Raw genomic sequence first — 13259 nt, 5'->3', positions numbered from 1 at the left:
GTGGAGTCATTTGGACCTTGATAAATGTTGAAGAAACCATAGCTTCCCTGGGAGCCCAGGGAGTGGGGCCCACACATGTGAAAAGTTGACAGTTTCCTTTACCAGTATTCATTTTAGTGACGATTTATTTGAAGTGCTGTTCAATGGCAAATGTTCTAGGATTGGGATATAGCAAGAACATTTAGGATTCGGAGGTAGCTAAAGCTCTCCCGTCATGGACTCAATGTTCCAGTTGGATGCAGAGATGGGCAAGTTAAGCAAAGAGATACAAAACATGGCACTGGGGTGCCTGACTGGCTTGGTCGCTGCCTCTTGATCTCAGGATTGTGAGTTTGAACTCCAAGTTGGGTATATAGATGGCATAAAAATAAAATATTTACAAAATAATAAGTGGATGAACAAATAAAACATGATATTGAAGGTAAGTGCTTGCTTCAGGAAAAAACTCAAACCAGGCTAGTCTAACCTGCGACCTATTCACTACTTTGCCCAGATGACATTCTCCACAAGTGATGGTCCCACCCAAGTGGGAGTGGGCTTTTTTTATCATAAGACCTGTGTTTCCCCTCGTGCTGCAAGGAGAGAAGAGCTGTGAAGGCACAAGTTTAGTGGATCAACATAAACCTAGGCAATAATCATTCCTGAACCTGGTAGCCAAAGCTCTGCCTCCTTTTAGAACCCAATGTCATAAAAAAGCCTGCAGGGTCATTGGCTTGGATGAAGGGGGGAGGCTGAAATAGAATTATGAAGAACAAAATAGGAGGGTTTTCCTGTTTCCTAGAAGAAAAGATTTCACCATCTGTAGCCCTCGGAGGGATCTGGTGTCCTTTCCTAAGAGGGAGCCCACCCTCTGTAAGATGTTTCCTACCGCTCCTCGCTCTTTGTCTGAACCCAGCAGGCACATCTCCATGCCTCCAACACCTCTCTGCAGTGGTGATTTGTAGTATCTTCAATCTATTCTATCGTGTGACTAGAGCATTGTGTATGTATCCATTCTGCTGCCGCTGGACAACATTGAGGGGGATTTTGACTTTTGTTCATTGTGTGTGTGTATCTACCACTGTGCAGCTATCTGATCCTCAGGCTGTGTCATCCTAACACTGAAATGGCTTGAAACAACAATTTTTGTTTCTGGTGCTGGCATTGGGTGGCTAGTTGGGTTCTCCTGGTCGACCCTGGGCTCACTCGTGCAGTGACTTCCCACTGGAGGGTCAGCTGAGTTTGAAGGTCCAGCTTGGCCACATTCACTGTCTGGCAGTGGGTCCCAGCTGAGCACCGGCTGCTTCCAGACCTTGGGGCCGCCCTGTGGGGTAGCTCCTGAGGAGCAAGCATCCCCAGTGGGGGAGCCCTGGGGCTGCCTGTGTGTGGGAAGGAGTGGGGAGGGGGCTGGGGTCCTTCGGTCCCCTGTGCTGCCTGGCCCCCAGGCCGAGCTCCAATCTCACCCAGCCCCTACTCGCTAGGGTGTGGAGGATGCCTTCCACACGCTGGTGTGAGAGATGCGGCAACACAAGGTGTGCAAGCTGAGTCCGCCTGGTGAGGGTGGCCCAGGCTATGTGAGCTCAAGTGCCTGCTGTCCTGATGTCCCTTCCAGGGCCACGCTGACAGCCCCGCTGGCCCTCTGTGCCCCCAGGAGCACAGGCATGGGGTGAGGTAGGGAGGAAGCGCCCCTGGGGCCCGACCAGCCCAGGCTCCCTGGGCAGAGGGAGCACAGACCTCCCAGGGCACTTTGCACAGACCGTCGTGACCTGAGGCCACTGGCCCAACCACTGTCACTCTCCCCCAGCCTCATCCTGGCCCGTGGGGCAAAGACTGAGTCGCAGTAAAGTCTGTGCTGGTCCTGACCCTAGCATTTGCCCGCCCTTGGAAGGCATGTGGGAACATCAGCTTTGTGTGTCTGGCGGCCCCTCTGCAGGGGCTGGTCAGGGGCCTGGGCAGTGCCCCTCCTCCTCTCTGGGGGTCTGTCCATGCTGCTTGCACAGAGCTCTGGGAGACGCAGATACAGTCTGGCCGTGCATTTTCACACAACACTTTATTGAACTTTCAACAGCAGACAGGGGCTCAGAGCCAAGGGTGCGAGCCTTCCCCTGGGAAGGGAGACCTTCCTGTCCTTTAGGGGAAAGCAGAAATCACACGGGGGTATGGGTGCTAGAGTCCCCACCTGGGAGCCTGTGCAGACTCTGGGTGGGGGCACATTTCCTGACGTTGGGGCCTGAGAGGCAGTTCTGAGGACAGCAGACCTGACCTGGGCCTGCAGCTTATGGGTTCCTGCGCTGGGTCCCAGCAGGTCAGCTGGACCCTGGCCTCTGGCCCCCTGATGCCAGGTTACTGACTGCTGGAGACCCAGCATGTGGAGGAGCCTGCCTCCTAGGGTGGGTGAGGGTAGGGCCCACCAGCCTGTCCCTGCTGGCCCTGCCCTGGGGTTTCCTGTTATTTCCAGTGCTGCCCTAGGTCAGCGACCTGGATTTGTGGGGCATGCCCAGGTCCCAGGAGGCCATACTGCTCTGAGAGGGGTCGCTCAGCCTTGGGGCAGAATCCAGGACTGGCCAGGGCCATGGGAGGCTGGAACCCATCAGTCTTCATCCTGGCTTTGGGGGAGCTCATGTCGACCCTGCCCCGACAGTGCCCGGGGAGAGGCCGGCCCAGGTCCTCTGGGTCAGGGGCTTGTGTCCTGTGGGGTGGGGGTGCCGCCCTCCAGAAAGGACAGTGAGATGAGGCAGGGCATGGTGCCAGCTGGCCAGGGCCTCAGGGCCCCCACACTCACCATCATGCTCTGCTCCAGAGGCCCACAAGCATCGAGCTTCCCTGTGGATGCAGAGGTCAGAGGGCCCCAGGCCTGTGGGGGGCCTTGGAGCAGCGGGGCCTTGGGGCAGTGGACTCAGTGCTGCCCTGGCTCTGCCCTGGCTGTGCCAGTCACTGCCCAGAGAGGGGCTTGAGCTGCAGTGGTCACAGGGCAGGAAGGGTGTCCTGGGCCCTACAGTGTCATCTTTAGTGGGCTAGGTGGACCCCATGATGGGAGTCCCAGGGGGGTTCCAGGGCCTGGTTTGTCATGTGGCCTCTGGGGTGGCCCAGGCAGGTGCCGAAGGGAAGGAGACCCAGTGTTCTGTCTTCAAGCCCATGTCCAGGGGCCACCTGCCTGCACCCTCCTGGTTCACTGGCAGGATGAGGAGGGAGTTCCATCGCTGGGGGAGTAGCCGCAGGCCAGCGAGGAGTCCTGGGCTGGGGGCAGCCGGGCCAGAACCAGAGCCCCCAGTGTTCCCGGACACAGGTGTGCAGCCTTGGGCTCTGGGAAGCTTCCCTCCTGCAGCGGCTCCTCGGCCTTGAGGATGGCATGGCCGGGAGGGGGTCCAGGTGGCTCAGACTGGGTGGCTGAGTCTGGGGAGACCAGCTCATCCACTCTGGGGAGCGTCTCAACAGTAGGAAAAAGGAGGAGAGGCCCGGGCGCTGGAGACACTCGCTCCAGGCCCAGGGGCCTCTTGGGGAACTTGTCAGTTCCCGCTGGAAAGAGGCAAACTGGGTTAGCATCTCCAGCAGACTGTGTGTCTCCAGCTGGGGCGCCCCAGGGGTCCTCATGCCTCCCATGTGGCCCCCCTGGCCTGACCCTATCCACAGCCTTCCACACTGCTGGTGCCCAGCCCCTGCAGTGAGTGCCCGCATGCCCAGCCCTGGCCTGGTTTCCTGAAGCTGGAGCAGAAGAGGAGACATCAAATGATGAGGAGGAAGGCCCAGGGGACACTCTCTACTGTGGGTGGCTGCAGCAGGCTGAATCAGGAGGAAACGGGATCCTGAGCCCACCTGGGGGGAGGAAGGGCAGGTTACACTTCATCCTTTGGAGCTGGGTCATGGAGGCCCGAAGGTGTCTGAGCACCACCTCACCCTCCAGGGCTCAGGGCTGGGCCAGCAAGTCTTGCAGAAATTCCCAAAGACCTTCCAGGGGCAACTTCAGGAGGCGTTCTGGGCAGTGGGTGTGAGTCAGACCCAGAGGGGTCCTGCCTTGTGGCTCCTGTGCCCCTGGGGGTCCAGCTGTGCCCAGGAGTGCTGTGGGCAGTGCGATGGCTAGGGGAGGCCCCTGCCTGCTGCTCCTCTCACGGAGCCCTGTTCCACCCACCTGTCCAGCAGTACCCCCCAACCAGGCCTGGGTGCTGCTCAGAGCACAGGGTCAACACCCTGCTCCCCCCCACCCTCTGGGCACACCTGGGCTCCCAGGGGCTCACTTACTCCTGTGCACCCCCTGGCTGCATCCGATGAGGCCCCACAGCCCCTCCTGTGTGTGCACTCCTCCCAGGGAGATCAGGGCTCCAGGCTACTCTGGGTTCTGACCTGGGGGGCACGACTCTGCCCCCACTTGATGGCAGCACGCCTCAGGAGGACCCCAGGCTGGCTGCAGAATGGGCCGAGGGCTCGTTCACACCACAGGCTGACCTGGCCTTCCCTGGGGGAGCTGAGGCAGAGACCATCTGCCCCCTGAGGCAGAGACCAGGGACCCCTCCTCCAGGGACCCTCTGGGCTTCTCCAGGATGGGTCTGGGCTGTGAGCCTCAGCCTCATGGCCCCAGGGTTGGGCCTGGCTTGTCTAGAGGGTGGGGCTGAGCTTGGCCACCCCCCACCACCAGGATCAGGGGGCAGGTCAGGGAGCAGGGGTCCTGGGGTAGCCTTACCAGGTCGATGAAACACTGAAGGAACCACTTGGGGGTGTAAATGCCAGTGCACACCCTCGTCCTGGCGGAGGGCAGGAAGTGCTCAGACCCCATGCCGAGGCCCCGTGGAGCCAGGTGGACACACTCCCCATGGCCCTGCCCAGCCCCGAGGGCACCGCCGGGGCTCCCAGGAGGAGGAATGTGACCCCAAACTCTGGGCAGCTCAGAAGGGCTGTGCCGGCTGCCCCCCCTGCCCCGGGCCACAAGGACAGAGCTTCTGGGGAGCTTCTACTTACCATGTGCTTCTTCAGCTTGGGGAAAGCTGTCTAGAACGTGCTCGTGATGGGCCTGGGACCTCAGCAGTTTGGGGAACCCTGGAATGAAGAAGCCTGAGAAGGCCCCAGGCCTCCTCCTGCACCAGGGATCAGGGCTTCCTTCTGCACCAGGCGGGGGTGGGAGGGGGTTTCCTGTTTCCTGGCAGAGGCCTCCTCCCCCCCACCCTGACCCCTGTGTGCCCACAGCCCTCTGAGCCCTGACTGGACCCGCTCTTTCTAGAGAGCAGGACTGTCTTCCAGGCTGGGGGTAGCAGGGCCCGGGCACCCTCATCCTCACAGAGACCCTGTGAAGTGGGTGCTGGGTGCCCTGGGCTGAGGACCAGGCCCGTCTGACCTAGCACCCTCTTTCCTGCAGTGGCTCCCGCAGGGGCAGGCGGGTCCCCAGCCCCGAGGGGCAGCGGGTTCAGGCCACAGGGAGGGTGATGTGTGTGCATGGTCCTCTCTGGGGCTTGGGAGTCAGGCTGGGGGCACCCAGGAGGGGGGAGATGTTGCCCCCTGGGCTTCGTCTGGCTGTGGGCTGGCAGGGGGGCCTGGGGGGCGAGCAGGCAGCCAGATAGGAGGCTCAGAGAGCAGTGGGAATGCAAGACTGGTCTGCAGATGGTGGGGCCGGTGGCCGTGGCTCTAGGACCCCGAGGGGCACCTGGGGAGGCAGTGCCCTTGCCAGTGGTGAGGTGGGCTGGGTGGGGGTCCCCGCCTGCCCCACGGCTGGAGCAGCCCTGCAGGGAGGCTCTCCTGAGCTCCAATCCCATCCAGTGGCCTGTCCAGCCCCTACCGTGCATGGTGTGCCTCTCATCGGTCATCAGCTGGGCCTACGCCCAGAAGCATCCTCCTCAGTCAGGAACATCAGCAGGATGGCCACAATCTGGCTCATGCCATGGCAGTAGCCCACGTCCTGCAAGAGCCAGAGCCCCATGGAGGGTGTCCACCCCCAAGGCCCCCTCTGAGCCCTCCCTGCGCAGGCGTCAGGCTCCCACGGCTCCCTCACAGCCCAGGCTCCCAGAGGAGGCTCCCAGAGGGCAGGAGAGCAGGTGGCAGCACCACATGGCCCCACTACCGAGCCCTGCAGATACTGCACCAGGGTCCCCTTCCTCAGACTAGGAGGGGCCTCCGTGACGCATGCCAGGCTGCAGGGGACCCACCAGGTCTGGAGACCCCACCATGAGGGCAGGTCGGGGGCCTGACTGTGGCCCCTGGGAGGTCCCACGAGGGAAGCAGGACCATGATACCACCACAGAGCCGTGGAGCATCTGAGCTGGGGTTCCTCAGGAGACCCTTCTGGAGTGCACCATGGAGCAGCCTTCTGGTCAACCACAGCCTCATGCCCTTCAGGGGATGGGAGCCTTCCTCTTCGCCGGGTTCTGATTAGTAGTGCTGTCCCTTCATGGTCCAGACCCGAGTTTTAGGACAGCAGCAGTGCACCCGAGAGCCCTGGACAGCCCCAGCACTTGGGCACTCAGGCGCCCTCCCTCCCACAGGGAGGTCTGCACCCCAGCCCCCTGCCTGGGTCTTGGAGGAGAGAGACCCTCCCTTGCATCTTAGGACAGTGGGAGCTGGGGTCCTAACTATGAGTCTTGTTGGTCACCAAGACTCAGGACAAGGGACACCCGTGGGGTAGGAGGTCTGGGGGCAGGGACACTCACGGTGTTGTACATGGAATAGGCAGACAGCACGTGGAACAGGGCTTGCTGCCCAGGACGGGGGACAGCAGGGTGCTCTGCTCAGTCTAGCCCCCTGCCCAGCAAGGCCAGCGGTCTTTGGGGCACCTCAGTGGGGGCCAATTCTCTGGGGTCAGGTCTGCACATGGTGACAGGCAGCGACCTCACACATACAGCATGCTGGGGGTTTCTCTGCATTCTGGGGTTTTCCGTGTGCCTCCGTGTGGGAGCTCCCACTGTGGGGTGTGCAGCTCCTGGCCTCTCCCAGAGCTGCCAGCGCCTCCTCCAGCCCTGGAGCAGCCCCTGACCCTGAATGTCCCCCTGGGAGCCAGGTGCATCCCCTGCCTGCTCCCGGCAGCTCCTGACACTTATCCTCCCCCTGCTCTGGCTTGTTCCCCATGTCCTGGGAACACCAGCAGCCCCCATCTGGCTGCATGCCCTCAGCAAACACAGCCGGTGCCTCTGTGGCACTGAGCACATCCACAGGCCTTCCTAGGTGTCCCTGAACTGGATTCTGTGGGGGACCCCGTGCCTGCTCATCCCAGAGCATCTCGGGGGCTTCCAGATTTGAGCCGTCGTGAAAAGAGCAGGGAACATTCCTGCAGGTTTGACACGGATACAACGATGCGAACCACTGCTGTCACTATCTCTGAGCACATTGGGGATGTATAGGGGTGAGGCCCTGCTCAGCTCTGCCAGAAGCCACCCGCTGGCTTCCTGCACAGCTGGCCGAGTCTGCACCCCCCGCAGCTCAGAGCACAGCTGGGTCAGGCTGACCTGTGACCCCTGGTCCAGGGTGAGCCAGCCTCCAGCAGCCCTGGCAGGGTGGCATGGGAGACACAGGGGTTAGCAGGTTCCTTGCAGGAAGGAGCATCGACATGGTCTGAGCGGCCCCCCAGGAAGCCCCAGTGCACCCCTGCCTGGTGGCTCCTCAGCCCCGTCTCTGGCGCCCCTCCAGGTCAGCCCCTGTGGGTCCCGGGCTCCAACACACACCGCCGGCCACCGCATGCTACACACTGACAGAGCTCCATCCTCCGCTCCATCCACCTGCACCCACCCTGTCTGGGGGCACACTGCCTTCCCCTCCCACCCGTGCGGCCCCTGGGGACTCTACAGGACACCCAGGCTTCTGATGGGAACAGACCGTCCAGAGAACCCCAAGGCAGCCAGGGGAGGCTTGAACATGTCCCATACTAAGCAGCTGTACCACATCCTTATAGGACGACAATGGTGTGGAGGCCGATGGTGTAGGGTGATGGGCGGGGGGTGTAGGAGGAGATGGTGTAGGGGTGAGGGGAGATGGAGTGAGACGGATGGTGTGGCGGGAGATGGTGTGGGGGGAGATGACGCTGGGGGCTTAGGTGTAGGGTGATGGCTTGGGGATGGGGGGAATGGGGGGTTGGTGTGGGGGCGATCGCGCAGGGGGCAATGGTGTAGGGTAATGGTGTGGGGGGGTGGAGTGAGGGGGATGGTGTGGGGGCGATGACGTGGGGGGCATAGGTGTAGGGTGATGGTGTGGGGGGTGGAAGTGTGGGGGGGATGGTGTGGGGGTGATAGCACTGGGGGGCGATGGTGCAGGGTGTTGAAGCAGGGGTGGTGGTGTAGGAGATGGTGTGGGGGTGGAGAGGGAAATGGCGCGGGGGGAATGTTGTGAGAGATGGTGTAGGGGGTGATGATGTGGGGGGCGATGGTGTAGGGTGATGGTGTGGGGGGTGGTGGAATGAGGGGGATGTTGTGGTGACGGTGTTGGGAAGGTGTCGGGGGGATGGGGGGGGCATGCAGACATAGGGCATCCCCATTCTCTAAGATGCATATGGAGACGTCTACAGATAAAGTCGACCCCAGGTCTGGGGTTTGCTGTGACACACTTGCTGCTGGGGCCCCGTGTGGTCAGCGCAGGACCCTGGCTGGACCAGGGGCAGCATTTGGGGGGTCATCATACTATGTATGTTTACAAACAATGCAAATTGTCTAAAATAAAATGCACAGCATTCAGAAATACATAAAAACACCGAGGGTGGGTGTCACCCTGACCCGTCCGACCCTCATGGGGTCCATGTGTGTTGTGGTCCAGCTGTGGCCATGCTGCCTGGCCCCCAGGTCCCTTTACTGCCCCCCACGGCCCCCATCCCTGCCCCCTGCTCTTCATGGGGCAGCTCCACACCCCCTTGGGGTTCAGCTCACACAGTGACCCCTGGAGGCCCCATCCTGGTGGTCTCCCCATCCCTGAGACCCCAGGGGGCACGTGGGGGGCACGTGGGGGGCACGTAGGTCATCCCGAGTACTTTACATGCGGCAGTGTTTTGTTTGCTGCTGTCATTCCCCCCTGGCCTCGGAGACCCCATGTTCCCTACCCAGAAGCCCCCAGGCCTCCCCTGGGGCCCTCAGAACCCCACATGCCCAGCAGCCTCACCCAACCCCATAGCGGTCCCAGAACGTGGTGTGGTTGTGGAAGGTTCTGTTGATGTCCCAGGAGGAGACCTGGGCCTCCTCTTTCATTTCCTGTTGTGAGAACCGGGGAGGAGGAGCTGGCGTCAGGGACACAGACCCAAACTGTCACCAACTGCCATCCTAAGCAGGGAGCACTGCTGGCCACCATGGGAGTGTGTCCTGCAGAAACTTCCTTATCCTGTGAAGCCAGGGTTGGCACAAGTGCCCACCATGCCCGTGGGGCCTGTGTGAGGGTTTGTGCTCAGCTGTCGTGGGTGGGGAAGGGACATGGGGGTCAGCCCAGGTGGGGAGGGGCTCCCAGGGGTCAGCCCAAGGCTCCTCCCCTTTCCCAGCACAGGGCCTGTCCAGGACTGAGCCCCAGGCTGTGCCCTGAGCTTCCCCCCAGGGAGGCTGCTCCCTGAAACCTGCCCCAGGGCACCAGCCCCTCTCAGGGCACCTGGTGAAACCGAGAAGGTCTGGGGGGGCCTCTGCTCCTGGTGCCCTCCTGAGCCCTAGGCCCGCCCTCCCAGGTGGGGCTCAGCACGGGCTGGCTGTCCTCCCCTTCCCATCCCCACCCGAGGGCTCATCCTGCTTCGTCCAGCAGGAACGTGGCCCCAGTCCATCTGCTCGGCCCCCCTCGGAGCTCCAGGCCTGTCCAGGGGGCCAGCTCCCATCACTCCGACACTGACCCTGCCCAGGAACTCAGAGCCCCTCAGCCCTGTCCCTCTCTGGACCCCAAGCCTACCCTGCTCCAGAAACCGTGGGACCGAGGTGGGGGCAGCAGGGAGGTGGGCGGGGCCCTCGGGTTGGAGAAGCACCAGGAGATGCTGGGGCCACCCCGGGTCCCCAGGCAGCTGACCTCCCCTCCTCCCCCCGGGTCCCCCTCGGCTCCTGCCCAGGCCTCCCCTGAGGGCCATGCGTCTGCCTGGAGTAGAAGGGCCCTACCTGATATTTCTCTGGGTTCTCAATCTCCAGCAAATGCAACCACACCTGTCCCCACACCTGGGGCAGGACCCCCTTATAGACCTGGTGACACAGCTGCAGGAAGGAAGGCAGTGCTGGTGAGACGGGCCCAGGGCTGCCCCTTGGAGCCCAGGGAGCAGGAGGCATCTAGAAGATTCTGGCTTTGGCTCCACGGTGTCTGCGGAGAGGCTGGGTCTCCCTAGAGCTGGGCCCCGTCCCCCACAAGAAGCAGGGGACCGTGGCCCTGACCTGACGCTCCCCCACTGCCGTCCTTGGGCCTGGGGAGGCTTCAGCTCTGGCAGCAGACTCTCCCCAGGCAGGGAACTCTCCCGGGGAGGGGGCAGGAGGAGACTGAGGATGTCCAGCTCCATCAGGACAGAGTGTCTTCGGGGGGCACCCAGTGCCCCACCTTCTCGCTGTGGTGGTAGTGGCCCCATTTCCTGAGCATTGTTAGCCACTTGTCCACGCGCTGGGTCTCCTGGTGATGTTTCTGGAAAAGGACAAGGGGGGGCAGTAGATGAGCCTCCAGCTGTGGGAGGGGGGCACTCAGTGCTGTATCCGGTCACCCTGCGGGGACTCAGAGGAGCCAGGAAGGCGCAAGGCCGCTCCTGCTGACTGTGGCTCCAGGTCTGGCACATGTTCCCAGCAGCCCGTGCAATGCTGGGACAAGGGGTTTGGGGAGACACCCACAGGGACATCCTGGGGGACAGGGTCTGCAGACAGCTGGCCCCCAGACCATCGCCCACGTCCTGCCTGGTGCCCAGGATGGGCTCTCACCTTGGCCTTATGGGGGCTGAGGCCAGGCAGCTCCTTCTCCCTGGAAGGCAGGAGACGCAGAGCCCTCAGGCCCAGGCCCTGGCCGCACTGCCCCCACGTCTGGGCCCAGGGGACTCCAGAGGGGAGGCCTCCCCCCGGGGAGGGCAGGAGCTGCCAGCTGCCTGTGGGCAGGTGGGGGCAGCATTCTGGGGGGTCTGAGAAGGGTTGGTGGTGGTGGTGGGCTGGGCTGGGGCCCCTCGGCACCCCCAGTAGGTGACCTGCCACCGTCCTGGTATGGACCAGCCTGGGAGCTGTCAGCGCGGCTGGGTGCCCCCGTGATGGTCCAGCTGAGGTTCCCCCCACACATACCGTGCCAGGGCCTGACTGCCCAGCGTCTAGCCGGCCTCCGCCTGCACCCTGGCCGTCCCCCTGCTGTCCACTGACTCCACCCCTCTGGCTGTCTCCTCTGCCACTCTGGCCCATTTTACCTCTTGTCCTGTCAGAGCCCCTGAGCACAACTCACCCCTGATTCATCCAAACAGCCGCTGGGCAGTGAGCAGGGCTGAGGAGGCCAGGAGCAGCTCTGCAGGCCCCACATGGAGTCTCCAGGCTCTGCGAGGTTCTTGTGGGACCATCGACCCAGCAGCCTCCTCCCCTCTGACCAAGGCCACTGGGCTGTCCCCTTCCCTTGTTCCCGCCCCAGGGCAGCCTTCTCCTCTTCCCTCCTCCTGCCCAAGCTGCTCGGCCCCTCCCTCTGTTGCCCACCCTCCCTCCCTGACCTTGTCTTGTCCCGGGCATCTACCTGCAGCCTTGCAGAAGCCTTCGGGACAGTGGAGGCCCTAGCCTGGTGGTTGTGAGTGAGGAGCACCCCTGCAGACTCGCCCCAGCTCAGACCGTCCTCCGACAGAAAGCACACCACAGCCCCAGAGCCCCTCACCTTTGGGAGTCCCTGCTGAAGGGACTGGGACGCCCCCCCATGCATGAGTCAGACACTTGGCCCTGCCCAAAATAGGCATGCAGGCCACTCCTCTGAGTGCCCAGGGGCCTGTCCCCAGGCCCAGATCCCTTTCCACCCACTTCCTGGGTTTGCCTCCTGCCTCTCTCAGCTCCAGCCCATTTCAGACAAGGCCCTCAGAGGGCTCCAGGGGATGAGGTCCTGGGGGGATGGGTCAGCCTCCAGAAAGTCTTTCCTGCAAATGCAAATCACCCCTCTGAGATGGATGAAGGGGCATCCAAGGGACTCACTGCAGAAGGCCCTGATGGTCCATGACCTTCCACAGTGACAGGTCCCGTGGATACCCTCCTTGGCGTGCCTGAAACAGGGGGCCCTGTGGTGGGGACCGATCAGAGCCAGGGACATGGGGACAGGAGGGAGCAGAATGGCTGTCTCCTCTTTCTCCTGAATCCTGAGGGAGCCCAGGACCCTCTGAGATTGGCTGGGCATAAGAGGAAGGGCCTGTCTGCCCAGTGGGGGCAGCCTGACAGCCTCACCTGCTTCTACCAGCGATGATCCCCACCTGGACCTGACCTGACCTGATGACTCTGGTCCCATCTGGGCTTCACCTGGACCTGGTGACTATGATTGCCGCCTGGGCTCATCTGCTACTGATGACTATGATCCAGGATGGACCCTCCCTTGTTCCTGATGCCCAGGACCGTCCCCAGGGTCTCACTTGTTCCTGGTGACTATGTTCCTTGTCTAGGCTGACCTGGCTCATCCTTGGCTCTGATCCCCTTCTGGGCCTCACCTGCTTTTGCAGGTATGGTCCCCACCTCTAGTGGGTGCTCTAGCATCTATGGTACCTGTCTGGGCCTCACCTGATGGTATTGGGCTATGATATCAGCCCTTTCCAAGGCCAGCAGGGTCTCCAAGTCTTCTTGCATGGCGCTGCAAACCAAACACATCCAAGAATGACACCTCATGAAAACCTTCAGAGGACACATGCGTCTGTGTGCTCCCTGTGGGCAGATCCCCTTCTGCCTGACAGGAGCATGGAGACAACCCCATAGCTCTGAGGGGGACATGCTGGGCTGGAGCATCACACATGGGCACTCACTCATTGTCTGTAGCTTGCCCACCTACAGTCTACCTTCCCAGCCACTGTCCCAGGATGTGCCATCATGGTGAGATGACAGAGCTCTCCCACCCCATTATCAGGAGCCCACGGGGGTGGGGGCAGGGGCAGGAGTTTCCAGGGAACTGCTGACCTGATGCTTGGGGTGATGTCTCCCAGCCTGAGGCTGGCGCCAAGATGGTGGTGGCTGGGTCAACCAGTGAGTGTTCCTGCGGGCCTGGGGGGGATCGAAGGTTTCTCTTAGATTCCACAAGCACAATGACCAAAGGGAAACAGCAACAAACTGGACTTCATCGAAATTAAAAACTTATGCCATCAAGGGTGCAACTAAACTCCCCACCCTGAATGCAACCATGCTGCATGCCTGAGGGGGAGTCTGGGGAAGCATGAGGGACTCCACGTTCCAGTTCAT

General features: G+C 62.0%; 1 protein-coding gene, 1 long non-coding RNA gene and 1 other non-coding gene across 3 annotated transcripts; 1 reads left to right on the top strand and 2 right to left on the bottom strand.

Annotated features, from left to right (window-relative positions):
* Positions 1-2027: 2027 nt before the first annotated feature.
* LOC111097466 lies at positions 2028-7666 on the bottom strand. Its single transcript, XR_005364790.1, has 3 exons — positions 4930-7666; positions 4655-4715; positions 2028-3792 (listed from the first exon to the last, which is right to left on the bottom strand). It is a non-coding gene; the product is annotated as an uncharacterized LOC111097466 (long non-coding RNA).
* Positions 2195-2323, top strand: MIR8889 (microRNA mir-8889). The gene has a single exon (NR_128852.1). It is a non-coding gene; the product is annotated as a microRNA mir-8889 (primary transcript).
* Positions 7667-8855: 1189 nt separating the features above from the next.
* LOC119873191 (USP6 N-terminal-like protein) lies at positions 8856-12656 on the bottom strand. Its single transcript, XM_038546048.1, has 6 exons — positions 12591-12656; positions 12018-12085; positions 10794-10833; positions 10426-10506; positions 9999-10091; positions 8856-9125 (listed from the first exon to the last, which is right to left on the bottom strand). Exons 1-6 carry the CDS (start codon positions 12654-12656, stop codon positions 9033-9035), a joined length of 441 nt encoding a protein of 146 aa, XP_038401976.1. The 3' UTR covers positions 8856-9032.
* Between the last annotated feature and the right edge of the window lie 603 nt (positions 12657-13259).

This window comes from Canis lupus, chromosome 9 (assembly GCF_011100685.1).
Source record: "Canis lupus familiaris isolate Mischka breed German Shepherd chromosome 9, alternate assembly UU_Cfam_GSD_1.0, whole genome shotgun sequence".
In the NCBI taxonomy this organism is placed as follows: Eukaryota; Metazoa; Chordata; class Mammalia; order Carnivora; family Canidae; genus Canis; species Canis lupus.
This window is presented reverse-complemented; position numbering and strand designations above follow the sequence as displayed.

What these genes read in the sequence shown, in the direction of transcription:
- LOC119873191 (XM_038546048.1), bottom strand. Translation starts at nt 12,656, where the DNA reads ATGCAAGAAGACTTGGAGACCCTGCTGGCCTTGGAAAGGGCTGATATC. An exon ending in TCATAGCCCAATACCATCAG is followed by an intron (nt 12,086 to 12,590) that starts GTGAGGCCCAGA and finishes CCCCTGTTTCAG; the next exon opens with GCACGCCAAGGAGGGTATCC. An exon ending in ACTACCACCACAGCGAGAAG is followed by an intron (nt 10,092 to 10,425) that starts GTGGGGCACTGG and finishes TCCTTCCTGCAG; the next exon opens with CTGTGTCACCAGGTCTATAA.